This window comes from Lagenorhynchus albirostris, chromosome 2, assembly GCF_949774975.1.
Source record: "Lagenorhynchus albirostris chromosome 2, mLagAlb1.1, whole genome shotgun sequence".
Classification (NCBI taxonomy): domain Eukaryota; kingdom Metazoa; phylum Chordata; class Mammalia; order Artiodactyla; family Delphinidae; genus Lagenorhynchus; species Lagenorhynchus albirostris.
The window spans coordinates 59,576,903-59,594,736 of record NC_083096.1 but is presented as its reverse complement, the minus strand read 5'-3'; the positions used below and the strand labels follow the sequence as shown (position 1 = coordinate 59,594,736).

General features: G+C 36.4%; 1 protein-coding gene across 6 annotated transcripts in view; it reads right to left on the bottom strand.

The window, feature by feature from the left end:
• Positions 1-17,834, bottom strand: part of NME7 (NME/NM23 family member 7) — a 320,071-nt gene that overhangs the window by 187,862 nt on the left and 114,375 nt on the right. For all 6 annotated transcript variants that reach the window (XM_060133600.1, XM_060133643.1, XM_060133661.1 and 3 more), the window contains one exon: positions 11,992-12,100. In XM_060133600.1, coding sequence (XP_059989583.1) covers positions 11,992-12,100 — 109 coding nt within the window. The remainder of the gene's footprint in view (positions 1-11,991; positions 12,101-17,834) is intronic.

Sequence of the window (17,834 nt, the reverse complement as noted above, 5' to 3'; positions counted from 1 at the left end):
CTGAAGGTATAGCCCAGGAATGTGTATTTCAACAATCCAGATCCAGTGATATGGATGCTCACTAAAGTCCGAGAACCATGACTAGGAGCAAGATCTCTGAGGACAAGAGAATTTCACAATAACCATTCTCCTGGCCATGAACAAGGGGAATGTTATCTGAAAAGCTTATGATTTTAATTTTCAGTCCAATTCTTCCTTAATCCTTCTACTCCAAACCTGCATCATCTTAAAAAGGAAGTCATAAAGGTATTAAATTCTCAAGTTTTGACTTTTTGGTCTTAATTTCCCCTACCCTCTCTCACATAATTTTTAAGAGCATTCCTCATTGGAAAACATGCAAAATGGAAGTAAAAGGGTATATGGTGAAAGTAAATCTCCCTCCCATCCCAGAATCTCAGTCTTTCTTCTTACGGGAAATCACTGTCAGTAATTTCTTATATATTCTTCTAGAAATATTCAACGTATGTACAAATATATGGATGTGGCCTTTTTGTTTTTAAGGAAATAAGAACATACTATACCATCTATTCTATGCCTTGCCCAATTTCTAAATATTTACTGTAAAATATAAAATGTATATGTTTTATGGTAAAATATATAACAGATATGCTCAGTTTTATAATATTAAAGTGAACATATATGGTAACCTCCACTCAGGTCAAAAAAAAAAAAAAAATCAGAACATTGCCAGGACCCTAGAAGCCCTCTGGGTGCGCCTCTCCAATCATCACCCTCTCTCCTCTCAGAGACTACCTGACTTTGGAATAACCTTTTCCATGTATTTCTTTTTTCTTTACTACCTACATATGCATTCTTGAAAAACATAGTTGACTTTTGCCTATATTTAAACTTATGAATAGCATCATATGGCTTCTAACTTTCTATGTCTTATTTTGTTCAACTTCAAGATTGTGAAATTCATCCATATTGTTGTGTTCAGCTGTTTGACAGAGAAGGAAGAACATGCCACATTGTAAACAGAATCTCTGAATGGTAGAAGTGATTTTTAAAACAAACATTTTTCTGTATTCCTATATTTTATGTAATGCATATTACTTCTGTTAATACAAGATAAATTCCAATAAACGTTACTAAGACAAATTCCCGGCTAAAACTCAGCTTGACCCACCTCTGTATCTCTTTGATGTCTATTCCTTAAAAGGAGCATTCTGGTATTTTCAATGCCTAAAGAACACAGTTCCTAAAGAAAACATTCAACTTTAATTACGTATCAATGTAAGATCTTAGAGTGATGACTTTTCCTAAAGATCTCAAATTGGTTTTATATATATTACCCAATTTATCCTCACACCATAGTTGTTAAGAATTTAAGGCATGTGTTTTGAATCACATTAACTAATAGCAGTCAGGTTAAATGAAAACTATCATCATACAAAGCCAAACACCATAAAACTCATACTGGAAATTTCATCTTCTTTTTTTTTTTTTTTTTTTTTGCTGTATGCCGGCCTCTCACTGTTGTGGCCTCTCCCGTTGTGGAGCACAGGCTCCAAACGCGCAGGCCCAGTGGCCATGGCTCACGGGCCCAGCCACTCTGCAGCATGTGGGATCTTCCCAGACCGGGGCACGAACCCGTGTCCCCCGCATCGGCAGGTGGACTCTCAACCACTGTGCCACCAGGGAAGCCCCTGGAAATTTCATCTTCTAACTCAGCCTAATGCGTAAGTAAGATTTGGCTTAAAGTTTGCCTGCCCTCAAATCCAGGATACTCTAAAGAATAAAAATAAAGAGTAGAGAATCTGGGCATAAATCAATACCAAAAATCTCAAGATACACTTCAAGCACATCTGAGCTCTCTCCAATCTGTTTAAACTAAAATCCTTAATTTTATATATATATATATATATATATATATATATAAAAAAACTGAACCACTTTGCTGTACACCAGAAACTAACACAACACTGTAAGTCAACTATATTTCAATAATGAAAAAACATCCTTAAGATTATCCTGAAGAGACATTGCAAACCAGTCCTTTGATAACTAAGCTATTCCATGATGACCACCATGAAAATGGCTGTGGAGAAATAACTTCCCACTTGGCACACACAATCCACCGTACATAGAGGTATAGTCGATGTAAGGTGGTAATAGGTTACAAATGAACTAACCACCAAAACAAGCAAGACCTTTGAACCACAGACTTTCTAGAGTAGGAAAGATGTGCGAATATGTAGAAAAGCAGGGTACCACTTATTAAACAACTCAAAAAGTAATTACAGCAATCATGTGCCTTCAGCATTTTTTCATAAGTATCTACTGCTCCCGTCTTTTAACATGTCATTTGCAAACCCAAGCTTTCCACCTTTGTAAGGTACCATCTTTTCATTAGATATGTGCCTTTTTTCTTCCTCATGAGAATCAACTGTAATCATATTGTCAGAATTTCAGCATTTATAATCCGTCATGTAACATGAATCATCTTTCAAAGTCTTACCACACGAGATCATGTGGCTTTTCATTTTTAAAATATTTCCTGATGAAGTAACACGATGTGGCCTGAATCCCTGGACCCCAGCTCCACAGAGATGGGTCCAGCTCCTGGGCTGGAGGAAGGAATCAGCTGGAAGAGCAGAACCACAGCCTAGTGGAAGCAAGTCCTGTCTTCCTTCTGTCATTGTGCAATTACATGGGCATTTTTGCAGAGGAGGAGTTAGGAGGAGATACATAAACCAGTACCAGAGATTCCTCCAAGGGCAGAAGAATGGGAACACACTGTCTTTGCGACAGGTTTTCCTCAAGTCTAGACCATTTCTAGCTATGCTCAGCATTAGTTACGACATCTACAATGACATGGCCCTCTAACAGTCATATATGTGAAAAATAAGCAAGGGGAGTGGTATTTTGTCATCCAAGTTCTGCATTTAACCTTGAATTGATCCTGTTCCTCCCCAAAGACTCTGTGCATATCTAGAATCTAACAGGTCAACAGATCAATATCTCAAAGGCAAATGTGTCAAGTTGCTTCAATAACATCATTCCCTGAAAGGTGACTCCTGAATCCTAATATACAAAAAAGTTGGAAAAAAGGAATGGGAAAATGAAGTTTCCAACTTATTTTCAAATAAAATAATCCTCCTGCCAATAAACATCATCCCTCAGGTAATATACATACAGGATGTCCCACAAGTCTTAGTGCAGTAACTTAGAAGTATAAATGCTCCAAATGTATAATAAAATATGATTTGAAAGATAATTATATAAATTTCTTTTTAAAATACTTAGCAAAACATAAACTTTATGATTCAAAATACAAAAAATGGAATAACTATAAAAGAAATTTAAATTAATTTTGTAAATGATATTTATTAAGTTTGTTGCATTTATAGTCCTAAAGTTTACAACTACACTAAGACTTCTGAGAGATCTTAGAAGTCACCTTCCTTAATGTTACACTTCTTCTAGCGCTCTTTCAATGAAAATGGGTTTCATTCTAATCTCACTAGAGAGAAATGTCAATCTAAGGACTGCCTAGCCACAGATAAACTTTTCTGTTATTTTTGTTAAACAACTGCTAAATAGAAATAAACAAGTATTTGAGATGCTACTTTGGTAAAGCAGAGTGCCCTGGATACCCAAATTTTCCATCACTCTAAGAAATTCTCACCAACCTGAAATCTAGCACAGGGAACTACCCCTGTAGAGTCATACGAATAATTGAAAACCAAAAAGTGACTCTTCCTTAACCTTCCCCATGGTTGCTATTAACGTGCCACAGAGAACAAGCTAGGAATCTTCCACTTGGTATAAAATTTCCTAAGGCCAGCCTCCGATAAAGGCAGATCACCAGAGGAAATGCAGGGTGTTCCCTGTCCGCAAAATTTCTAATAAATGGTTCTCAAACTGGACATTAGGTGTTCATCAGGACAACCGGGGGAGACTATTTAAATGCTTATTTCTGGGCTCTAGTCCAGACTTACTAAACTAAGTTCTGAAGTTAGGGCCCAGACATACGCATTTTAAAAGTCCCCCAAGTGGTTCTGGTGCACACTAAAGTTTGAGAAGCACTGTCTATCATACAATTACACACCACCACTGATTTGGGTTCGAGTACCACATTCCTACCGTGTTAAGGTCTTAGGATGCTTTATATACCACTTGAGGGAAACTGTTACATTGGCGGTCCCCAGTGAATCATGATCCCTGGTATTCATGCCTTTGTGTAATTCCTCTCATAATGATTTGGCCACATGACTAGACTTAGCCATTGGGACATTAAGGCATGATGCAAGCAGAGGCTTGATTAGCACTTGCACAATGAAGATTGTCTTGGAATGCTCCTTTTGGAAGCCAGCAACCATGCCATAAAGAAGCTTAGGATAGACTACTGAATGGTGAGATGCCATGTGGAAAAAGTCTCTGAAGGATGAGAAACTATCTTGTACATTTCAGTTCCAGCACAGCTCCCAGCTGAATGAAGCCACCCAAGTGACACCAGGTATACCACAGGAGAATTCCCAACTGAGCCCAGGTAATACACAGAATTGTGAGAAACCATTTTTAAGGAACTAAGTTTGGTGATGGTTGTTATAAAGCAATAGATAACTAAAACACAACTACTTCAGGTTTTTAAAAAATGTGTCATGTGATATAATCTCTAAAACTGCTACTGTTAATAGCTAACACTTTATTGTATACTTACTATGCAAATTATTCCAAGTGCATCACATGTATTAACTTATTTATGATGTAGGTTCTGTCACCTCCATTTTGCAGATCAAAAAACTGAAGCTTTAGGAGGTCAAGAAATGTCTTCAAGGCCACATAATTAGTGTCAAGCCATAGAATTATAACAGTCATTCCAAACATTATATCCTATGATCATCCTTGCCAGGTACTGTAGGATTTTCACTGAACTCTCTGCCATTCTTTTATCTATATTCTTGTTCCTTCTAATTCAGACATTTGAGTATAGATAGATCTTTTGCTTGTACTGCACTTCACTAGGCTCTGAAGAGAGCCTACGATTCCTGATGCACACATCAGAGTTGCTAGGTGCTAGTGCTTTGGCTGCCTAGCAACAGATGTTTCTTTATTCCAGTCAGGTGTGAAGAGCAAGCCCTGTCTTCCAACAATAAAAGACACAGTGATTTCTCATTGCTTTGTCATTGATTAAAAAAAAAAAACAACTATAATCATAAAGGCACACAATTAAGCCTGGAATAAATCTATTCAATCCTCCTGCTTTCACACAGTAACATTCAAACAATCAAAACTACTCATCCTCTAAATGTCTGCAAGGAGACATCAACCAGGACCAAGTTTATCCATTAAGAAGGACTTCTTAACTCTAAGAGTTTTAGACACTGTATTACAGTGCCAGAAATGTACAATTAGATTGTGTGCATTTTATGTTACGTAAATTATACATCAATAAAGTTATTTAAAGTTAAAAAAGAAGGACATTCTCATACCAATAACTTGGAAGATGGGAAAAGAAGATTTCAGTGGCTGCTTAAAGCATTCTAAAGTCTTCGCCTTTGGAAAAATTTGGACAGAGTGAACAAGTTTAAATTTTATTAATAAAATTTAGAGTTAAGTACATATGCTAAAATTTAGGCAGAACCAATTTAAAAATATACACTCTATAACAGAGGTCAGGAAACTTTTTCTGTAAAGGGTCAGACTTTAGGTTTTAGTCTTTTGAAGTTTTACTGTATCTGTCACAACTACTCAACCCTACTACTGTAGCAATAAAAGCAGCCATAGATAATACATAAATGAGTATGGCTGTGTTCCAGTAAAACTTTATTTATGAAACCAGGCAGATGACCCGACTTAGCCCAATGGCTATAGTCTGCTGATCCCCTGATCTAGGACTTTCAAACTAGCAGATAAACAAAAGAGAAAGAGGGCAATAAAGAAAAAATTGTCCATCCAACAGAAGGTGGAAAGGGGTGGGGGTTTAAGAGCAGGGGAAAATAATGAAAAAAAAACTTTAAGAAAGATAAAGAAATCCAAATCAGTTATCACAATAAATGGCAATGGGTTAAATTCAACTATTCTAAGACTACTAGATTGGATTGAAAAAGCAAAAATTCCTTAAATAGGAATGAAACAAAATTCAGTCATAGTGATTATAAGATATATATTATAAGCAAAAGGCTTAAAAAAATTGGGAAAAGACATGCCTCCCTTTAAGGTAAACAACAAAAAACAATTACTGGAACTAAAGTACGACTAATGTAAGGAGCAAAAAGATAATCACACACAACAAAGCCTCAGGACATACAAAGCAAAAGCAGTCCAAATTAAAGGGAGAAATGACAAATTCATAATAATAGATAATTTTAATGTGGAAGAATTTAACAAAGTTTTTTTCAGAAGCTGATTATCCAAACAGACAAAAAAAAAAATTCAGTTTGGACAACAGGTTTGAATCAATAGCTATTTACATGTAAAGGGAGAACGATGCAACAATATCCTTCCTTTCAAACACACACTGGAATTTTTTTTTAATGAGCCATGAGTTAAGTCACAAAGGACATCAACAAATTTCAAAGAAATATCCATCATAGAGACCATATTCTCTGACAATGTTCAGACACTAAAGACTCCTAAATAACACATGGGCTAAAAGAAAAATTATGAGGAGTACAAAATATTTTTTAAAGTGTGACAATGAAACAAATACTGTTCCTGTAATCAGTTTGTAATCTAGTAGAGGAAAAAGACAATGATCACTCAAAAATTAATATATACTATGCATTGTAGCTATAAATATATATGTACATATATATACGCACATACATACTAATTATACAATATATAATAGCAAAGCATACTAAGGGCTATAAAAGAAAAGCACAGCATGCCAAGAGAACATGTCACTTGGGGTTTTTCTGAGAAAAATTACATTTTGGGGGCTGGGGGAAGGAGGAGGGGATGCACATCCCAGGCAAAGGGAAGAGCATGTAAAAAGGCCCTCAGGAGAGAAGGAACAAGGGGTATTAGAGAACTGAAAGGCAGGCAGAGGTGCTGGAGTGCAGCAGCAAGGGACAGAGTAACCTGAAACAAATGGAAATAAATTACACCTAGGAAAAGGAGATTCTTGAAATATAAAAATAGGATAAAAGAAACAAGAACTGTTTTAGTCAAATTAAACATCTTTAAAAATATAAAAAGCATTATTCCCATTTAACTGGAAAAGTTCTAAGGAAGTATTCTAAATTTACAATTCTCAATAATTTGTTATTCATCTCTTAACTGCCATTACCTTGTCCAGAACAGCAGTCATTTCTCCAGGTCCCATCTTAAACCATAAGTATGTTAAGATTTTTTAAGGTATTAAAATCACCCTTCATACCTATCAAGAACATCTTTCCACAATCAATTGACCTCAATATTCGTGGAATGGCACAAATAATTCCAGCTGTAGAATCAAATAGCTCTGGATTTCAAGATGTTACCTATCCCTTCTAATTCTTAGATTCCACATCTGTAAAATGGGGTTAATAATCAAATTTGATGATGGGGATTTATAGGGTCTAAGTGATAATGTATGAATGAAGAATGGTATAAACGAAGACAAACTTGGTACAAATCTCAACCGCACCACTTAAGAGCTGTGTGACTTTGAGCAAGTTACTTAACATCTCACTGCCTAGGTTTCCTCCTCTGTGGCATATGTTTCAAACAGTACCTACCTTTACAGTTTTAAGAATTAAATAATTCATGTAAAGTACTTATCACTCCATAAATAAGAACTGCAATTAGTAATAAAATTTTTTATTGTTGTTCTATACTTAAGAAAAGTACTTTCTAACAGTCTCATTAACAAGATTTGAGACCTTCTTCCACTCTGCCCTCAGTCAAGTCATTAAAACTGACAATCCTAGGGACTCTCATTTTCCTCTAAGGGTTATTGGACGTTGGAACATATTAACAGGTAAACTTTCATTATTTCTAAAAAATTTTTTCAGTAGCGTGATGCGCAACTACTTCGTTAGGACCATTAAATGTAATCCTTCCTGAAGACTGGGATTCTTTTGTAGAACTAACAGAACTCTTGAGATTCCTTTTAAGTCAATAAATTAGTGATTTCATTTAAAGTTCCCACAACTTGCAAATTCATTAGATATTTTTACTGCCTATAATTTTGCATTTCAAAATGCATGCTAAGTTCCATAAAAAATCAGGGTCTTATATGTAGTTCAATGTACTTGGTGCATCTGTTATAAATTAGCTTCAACTCCTTCAGATAGAATAAAACAATCACAAAACTCCAAAACTGTGACATTCTAAGCAAAACTGGGCCACTCCAAGAATTTTTACTGAAATTGAGTTAGATTTACAATGTTAAATCCAATCTCTTTATTTATAATTAACATACAATCTATATTAGTTTCAGGTGTACAGCAATTCGACCTTATGAAATAATCACCACAATAAAACCAGTTATCATCCGACACCATACAAAGCTGCTACAGTATTACTGACTATATTCCCTACATGTACATTACAACCTCTGGACTTATTTATTTTATAGCTATAAATTTGTACCTTTTAATCCCCTTCACCTATTTTGCCCATATCCCTATGCCCCTCCCCTCTGGCAACCACCAGTTTGTTCTCTGAATCTATGAGTCTGTTTCTCTTTTGTTTGTTTATTTGTTTTTTAGATTCTACATGTAAGTCAAATCATATGTAAATCCAATCTCTCTACACCAAAAAACGTCACGGCTCTTCCATAGTATCCCAGAAGCTGAATTACTTGAAGGAAATCCAATACAAAAAAGCTGGGAACTTAACCAATTCAATCCGCCCAAATTCAGGGGGGTTCCACAGGGTGTACTGTCTCTTCTAGGGCTCTTGGCCTACCTAGCATCAAAACTACCATTCAGGGTGGAAATTAACACTCTGAAAGAGGTTCTGAGTAAGAATAGCTCAATTTTTAAAAGTGAGGAACATGATAAATATGATCTTGCTGAAGATCTAGTCCTGTTTCAGTTAGTGTATCAGAGACCATTCTGGCATTAAATTTACAAACTGGCTAACATTCTAATAAGTAATTTGCTTCCTATTTAGTTAAATGTAAACAGACAACCTCCAAACTGTCTCTATATATCTTTTAAACATCTAAAATTGCTTTGAAATAGCCTCCGTGAAAATAGAAATGTTACAGCCAAAACGCAACATTGAGATACAGAATATAACTTTCTTTTATAAGAATTTTCAATACATTTCCACAGAATAATAGAATATCTGGGTTAAAAGGCTGAGAGGAAACTTTTTAAACCATCGTGACTCATTTTACTGAGGAGGAAACTAAAATCATACAATTCAGTAAAATCATTTAATTCAGAAATCTGTTATAAGAAAGGAAAATTTCCAACAAAACTTCAGGGTTCTAATACTTCAAAAGGCTAATTTTTTTGGCCATTACAAGTGCAAAAGCAGCTCTCCCAGATTTGGCTACCACCTCCTGCCCAGTGCCAACCGTAATGGATGATCAGAATATGTAAGTGCTGATCGCTGCTGAATCGACTAGATGGAAGCAATGATCCCACTTCATGGGCTTAAGTTAGACCCAGACTTTCAGAAAAATAAAATATTTTGTTCCTTACACACTAATAGGGATTTTCCTTCTCTCTGTGGATGATGGATTTTGTTAGTATTTTAAACTATTGCTTTGTTTCTAAGGAGTCATTCACCTTTAGTTAAAAATTAAAAGATAATGATATTGGTAGTAGTAGTGGTAGTAGTAATAGAGCAGTAATCATAATAGTAATAATGTCTAACACTTATGTAGCACTTAAGTAAGTGCTGGGCACTGCTTAGGACATTAATCTCTACATTTAATCATTTAGTTATCTAAGCATTACATTAAGTGCATTTGAACCTTACGATTACCTTGTGAAGAAGGTATACTATTATTCTCATCTTATAGATGAGGAAACATGGTACAAAGAGGTTAAGTAATTTATCCAATATCCTCATGGCTAGTAAGTAGCGGAGCCAGAATACAAACCTACACAGCCTGATTTCAGAGGGAAAATAATTCATTTCATCAATGGAATTAAACGAACTACATATGAATAATACTAAGGACATCAAAAACAAACACATTGCATAATTTTTAAGTTCGAAAAAAAACAGAAAAATTCACCTTGTTTTTCTTCCCTTTTAAAACCTGAGTCCCCAAAAGACAAAATATATTTCAATCTACATATGTAAAAAGACTGCAAATATCCTAGTATATCCTAGTATTTTCTTCCACCATCTATTCCACAAACTAAGCTCTTTTTTTCTAGCTCTCTTAGAAGTCAGAAGTGAATCACCACATCCATGTAAATTAACTAAAGGACTAAGAATTAAGGCCGCCTACATCCACATGACATTATCATTTGTGCCAAGAAATTATTACCCACAAAGATAAAGCTGTAAATCATTAAATAACTTCATTGTTCACTTCAGGAACCTCCCAAAAGTCCATTTATCTCAACAATAGTCTATTCAAACAGTTCACAATATTCCCTCAACTGGGCAAATAACTCACTCATCAAACAAAATACTTTTAAGACTTGGTTAAAATCCTTGCCTCACTGTTTCTACTAATTCTAAACTACTATATCATAAATGTTGCCCCATTTCAATCATATCACCGCATTGACAGACCCACCTTACATATCTCAAGGTCACACCTGAAATTCTACAATATCTGCCCGTGACCTCTCCATTGTGAAGTCCACTAAGACTCCATCCAGGTGTGATCTCCTTACTGTAGTAGGCAGTAAACTCAGTCTTGCTTAATCAACAAGCCATTCAGGTCTTCTTTGGGGGAGTGGACAATCAACAAAAGGTAATACTCCCTGTTCCATTTCAGCTGCTCTCTTCATAACTCCTTTTTAAAAAATCTCTTCTTATAGACCACAGGTGAAATTAAATATACCAGGAAATCAGATCATTATAGAAAAAGAAACATAAACCAGCAATTGAAAGGGGGCCAAGTAAAGCTAATAAAAAATTCAACATGAAACTTCAAACTATATTTAATTGTAGCCACAGTTTAAGCTGAATTGGGTTAACTACTCATTTCAGAATGGTTTTAAAGCATCCCTAAAATTGAGGTTTAAAAAGAAACAAGGAAAAAATGCCCTGAAATGTCAAAGTTTAAATAAAGTATTCTGCCATCTGATTAGATTTAACAAAAATTTCTTATACTTTAACTCATATGCCTCTACTGTTACATGTCAAATATGGGTATATGAAATATAGTTTTAATCTTTAAAGACTAAAAATTATTTAAACCCATATAATATTTAGAAAATGAAATTTTTAAAAATCCATTCATTCATCTATTATTTAGTATATTCTAGTTTTTTAAGGATGATCTTTTAAATTATACCCCATCTCATTTCCAAAAGGATTTGGGATGGCTGACAAAAATACATTGAGCAGACTAAAACAAACAGATGAAGGAAAATGAAGAAAAAATGTACAAACTCTCTCTCTCTCTCTCTCTCTCTCTCTCTCACACACACACACACACACACACACACACACACACACACACACACATCAGTCAAAGAACTTTGTTTCAGATACAGAGAACCAAAAGAAGTTTCTATAGCTTTCTCAGAAAGGGCATACTGCAGATATGGTAGATATTGTTCTAGATTAGGAGTGCTGTTTAAGTGAATTAAGTGAATCACAGTCATGTGGTTGGGAGGAGAGGAGGCAGAGTAAGTCAAGGAATCAAGACCAGTAACAGGACGAGCATGACCATAATCAGCAACCCAAGGAACACCTTTTAGAAATGCTCAAAGAGAAAGATACAGATTCAGATAGATTTTGCCCTCATATTATGTCACCTTTATTCATGTGCCTTCAAAAAAAATGAATGAAAATATTAAAATTATACTTTAATTTCTATATATAAAATATATCAAGAAAAAACAAACATTAACAAAATAAGCTCCTATTAGCAAAATGTATTGGCTATATTGTATTCAACACAGCACTTACCTTCGCTGATGGCATGGGGCTTAACAATGCAACAAGTAGTACAGCTGGTAAATTTAGCAGTGTTTGCTGGCCCACAAACTCCACTCGAAGGAAAAAATAACTCCATTTCCTAAAGACAGAAAGAAATGACTTTGGCACATGTAATCTTGTTACAAATCTGTAAAACAACTCAGGAAATGTGCACAGAATACTATTATCCAGGTACTTCAGAGAGGAGCTAAAGCAGAGGATATGGGGGAAGTGTCTGCCTCAGGAAGGCCCCAGAGGGTCCTGCTCCATTACAATCTCTTCTCAAACTCCTAGAATATTTACGTGAGAGGAGAAGAACTATGCAATTACTTTTAAAGTTTCACAACATAAATTCTTTTCTTCAAATTTTCTAAAAATGCTTTTTACAAAGACTAACTGAATCTTGTTTTAAGTCTTAAAAGAACATATAAAGAAGTATTAAAGCAATGACAATATGTATCATTCTGTCTCAGGATTAAAGCTGAGACTGTCTTAACATATTTTGAATATTGGAAGTAATCAATACAAAGTTCTTATTTTACCCAAAGCATCAGTTTACGAGACACAGGTCCAATTTTAAACTTTTCATTAAAATATGTAAAATTCAATTAAAAATTAGGAAATCTTTATAGAAACAGATTAGTATTCAAGAATCAGAGCTACAGTTAAAACTAATTAACTACATATAGTGCTAAAGTCAAATCACATGAACCTTATTTTATAACCAGATTCAGGCTGTGCTATTTGCTTTGCACATAGTTCATTAAAATAACCACCCAGCAATTTGAACTAGCCACAAAGATGGCCACACTAATCAGTAAACTATTTAGACATATGCTTTGCTGCTTCTAAGCTTTTACTAGTATTATTTCTATTCCCTACAAAGCCCTCTGTTCCAAAGAACCATACCAATGTGTAAAGGGTCACTTTAAATATTATCTCCCCCAGGAGCCCCTTTTGATGCACCCCAATCAGTACACTGTACTCCTCCAAAGTTGTGGTTATTTTGGTAATTGCCCCCCATGAATTATAAATTTGAAGAAAAGAACTAACTTGCATAGCCGTGTAGGTCTTTTAGCATCTAAAACAAATAGCTCAAAGTAAATACTCACTTTTCACTGAATTTAAAAACTGAAAGATCGCAGGATGTGTTAGTGTACCACACTGGTGTTCATTAAAAAAAAAAAAAAAAACGATCTCGGGAAGACGAGGAAAGGTGCAAATAGTAGCGTATATACTTGAGTGATTCTGGGGTTAATGACACTTTAGAATTAAAATGTTCCATTCCTTAGACAAGTATCTTTCTATCGTATTGCTGCCTTTGCTTATTACTCTTCTTGATCAGTAACAGCAACTACCGCTTGTAGTCCTGTACCAGATGCTTTGATTACATGTTCTCGGAGAACGTGTAAGGTACAGGTGAAAACTCAGATACCTACAGGATCCTGGTAGGTAATCAATGAGTGAATGAAGTAAACCTGGTGTGACAAGAAGGCAGGGTAGAGGGTTGCAAACTGGAAAGGGCATGTCCCGTCTACAGTTCCCCTTTCTCTGCTTCCTTTGCAACAAAACTCCTCAAAAGAGATGTCTTTATTCTGTCTTTACTTCTTCTCTTCCATTTCCTCTTAAACTTACAACTAATTAGGCTTTCATTCCACAAAGGCTATTCATGAAAATCCCTAATCACCTCCACGTTGCCAAGTACCCTGGATAATTCTCAGACCTCACCTTACCTGACCCAACAGCATTTGACACAATTGATCAGTACGTCCTGGAGTGCTTTCATCACCTGGTTTTCTTCCCACTGCTCCTTTTCAGTCTCCTTTGATGACTTTCTCCCCTTTGGCAGACCCCTAAGTACTAGAGAGGGGTCTAGAACTATCTATTGTCACTATTCTACCTATTGTCACTCTCTTGTTGAGGCCCTCAAGTCCCATGGCTTTAAATGCTACCTGTATCCTGATGTCTCCTACATTTTAACCTCCAGCCCAACCTCCTCCCTAAACTCCACATTCATATCTACCACTTACAGACATTTCATATTTAAAACATCCAAAACAGACTTCGAATTTCCACTGTCTCCCATAAATCTGTTCAGTCCCACCCTTTTCCTTACCCTTCAATTGCACAAGCCAAAAATAAATAACAAAAAACAAAAACAAAGAACACAGTGGTTCTTGATTCCTCTCTACCTGTCCAATCTATCAGGAAATTCTTTAAAATATAACGAGAATCCAACCACCTACCTCCACATCTGTCACTTTGGTCCATGTGACATGCCACCACCATCTCTCCCTTTAGTACCTGCACTAACCTCCTAACTGATCTCCCAGTCCAACTTTTCCCACAAGTACCCCTACCCTGCCTGGTCTATTATTAACACAGCAGTCAGAATGAAACTAATAAAAACAGATCATGTCACTCCTCTGCACAGAACCCTCCACGACCTCCTATCTCATTCAGAATGAATTTCAAAGTCCTAGATATCCTAAAAGGCCTTATGTGACCTGGGCCCTGGCTATATCTGACCTAATCTCCAGCTATTTCCATGAAACACATCTCTGCCCCAGCATCACTGGCCTCACCTCCTCACTGTTCCTTGAACATAGCAAATATGCTCTCACCTCAGAGTTTTTGCATGTATTGTTCCCTTACTTGCTGGAACACTCTTTCCCCTAGACATTTGCTTGGATTTCTCCCTCACTTCCTTCTGATCGCTCCTCAAACCAGATATTATAAGGACTTTCTATATGCTATATTTAATAACATTCAACACCTCTACTCCACACACAATCCTGGTCTTTTTCTATATCCTTCCCCTGCTGTATTTTCTTCAGAGCAATTACTAATAGACATCAGAGTTATAGGTCTATTTATTTACTATCTGACATGCCCCCCATCAGAAAAGCTATAAGCTCCATGAGTCAGGACTTTGCGTTTTTCACAGTAGCTTCTCAATAAATAGTTTGGAATGACTGAAATTCAGAAACATTTTATTTAACATATGTAGAATTTATATGGACACAGACACTCTGAAAGATTAAGAAACAAGCCCTTGCAAGTTAGCAAGTGGCAAAGTGATGATTCAAATCCAGGTCATACTGACTCCAAAGTCCTGAACTTTTTCTATCACCTTTCTTTCAGACGTAAAAAGCTATGCTAGAGGGGAGACCTTCAAGATGGCGGAGGAGTAAGACGTGGAGATCACCGTCCTACCCACAAATACATTAGAAATACATCTACATGTGGAACATGGGGTTTGTTTTCTGCATCTAATTTGTTTCTGATTTTCTGCTTATCTTAGTTTAGTATTTACAGTTTATTACCATTGGTAGATTTGTATATTGATTTGGTTGCTCTCTTCCTGTTTAATATATAGATATATATACATTTTTCCTTTTTCTCTTTTTGTGAGTGTACATGTATATGCTTCTTTGTGTGATTATGTCTGTATAGTTTTGCATTTACCATTTGTCCTAGGGTTCTGTCTGTCCTTTTTTTTTAGTATAGTTTTTAGTGCTTGTTATCATTTGGTGGATCTCTTTCTTGCTTTGGGTGCTCTGCTCTTTCCTTTTTTTTTTTTTTTTGCTTTCTTTTTTCTTTTTCTTTGTGGTACGCAGGTCTCTCACTGCTGTGGCCTCTCCCGTTGCGGAGCACGGGCCCCGGACGCGCAGGCTCAGCAGCCATGGTTCACGGGCCCAGGCGCTCCGCGGCAAGTGGGATCTTCCCGGCTTGGGGCACGAATCCATGTCCCCTGCATTGGCAGACGGACTCTCAACCACTGCGCCACCAGGGAAGCCCTTTTTGCTTTCTTTTTAAATCACTTAATTTTTTAAATTCTTACTATTTTTTTATAATTATTTCTTATTTTAATAACTTTTATTTTATTATTATTTTTCTTTCTTTCTTTCTGTTTTTCTCCCTTTTCTTCTGAGCCATGTGGCTGACAGGGTCTTAATGCTCCAGCCAGGTGTCAGGCCTGTGCCTCTGAGGTGGGAAAGCCGAGTTCAGGACATTGATCCACCAGAGACCTGCCAGCTCCACATAATATCAAATGGCAAAAGCTCTCCCAGAGACCTCCATCTCAACGCTAAGACCCAGCACCACTCAACGACCAGCAAGCTACAGGGCTGGATACCCTATGCCAAACAACTAGCAAGACAGGAACACAACAGAGAACACAACCCATTAGCAGAGAGGCTGGCTAGAATCATAATAAGGTCACAGACACCCGAAAACACACCACCGGATGTGGTCCTGCCTACTAGAGAGACAAAATCCAGCCTCATACACCAGAACACAGGCACTAGTCCCCTCCACCGGGAAACCTACACAACCCACTAAACTAACCCTAGCCAATGGGGAAACACACCAAAACAACAAGAACTACAAACCTGCAGCCTGAGAAAAGGAGACCCCCAAACACAGTAAGATAAGCATAATGAGAAGACACAGAAACACACAGCAGATGAAGGAGCAAAGTAAAAACCCAGCAGACCAAACAAATAGGAAACAGGCAGTCTACCAGAAAAAGAATTCAGACTAATGATAAAAAAAGATGATCCAAAACTTAGAAATAGAATGGGGAAAATACAATAAACGTTTAACAAGGACCTAGAAGAACTAAAGAGCAAACAAACAATGATGAACAACACAATAAATGAAATTAAAAATTCTGTAGAAGGAAGCAATAGCAGAATAACTGAGGCAGAAGAACGGATAAGTGACCTAGAAGATAAAATACGGGAAATAACTACCACAGAGCAGAATAAAGAAAAAAGAATGAAAAGAATTGAGCATAGTCTTAGAGACCTCTGTGACAACATTAAACGCACCAACACTTGAATTATAGGAGGCCCAAAAGAAGAAGAGAAAAAGAAAGGGATTGGGGAAATACCTGAAGAGATTACAGTTGAAAACTTCCCTAATACGGGAAAGGAAATGGTTAATCAAGTTCAGGAAGCGCAGAGTCCCAACAGGATTAATTCAAGGATAAACACGCCAAGACACATATTAATCAAACTGTCAAAAATTAAGTACAAAGAAAAAATATTAACAGCAGCAAGGGAAAAACAACAAATAACATACAAGGGAATCCCCATAAGGTTAACAGCTGATCTTTCAGCAGAAACTCTGCAAGCCAGAATGGAGGGGCAGGACATATTTACAGTGATGAAATGGAAAAACCTACAACCAAGATTGCTCTACCCAGCAAGGATCTCATCCAGATTTGATGGCGAAATAAAAACCTTTAGAGACAAGCAAAAGTTAAGAGAATTCAGCACCAACAAACCAGCTTTACAACAAATGCTAAAGGAACTTCCCTAGGCAGGAAACACAGAGAAGGAAAAGACCTACAATAACAAACCCAAAACAATTAAGAAAATGGTAATAGGAATATACATATCAATAACTACCTTAAATGTAAATGGACTAAATGCTCCCAAAAGACAAAAACTGGCTGAATGGGTACAAAAACAAGACCCATATATATGTTGTCTACAAGAGACCCACTTCAGACCTAGGGACACATACAGACTGAAAGGGAGGGGATGGAAAAAGATATTCCATGCAAATGGAAATCAAAAGAAAGCTGGAGTAGCAATTCTCATATCAGACAAAATACACTTTAAAATGAAGACTAAGACTATTACAAGAGAAAAAGAAGCAAACTACATAATGATCAGGGGATCAATCCAAGAAGAAGATATAACAATTGTAAATATTTCTGCGCCCAACATAGGAGCACCTCAATACGTAAGGCAAATGCTAACAGCCATAAAAGGGGAAATCGACAGTAACACAATCATACTAGGGGACTTTAACACCCCACT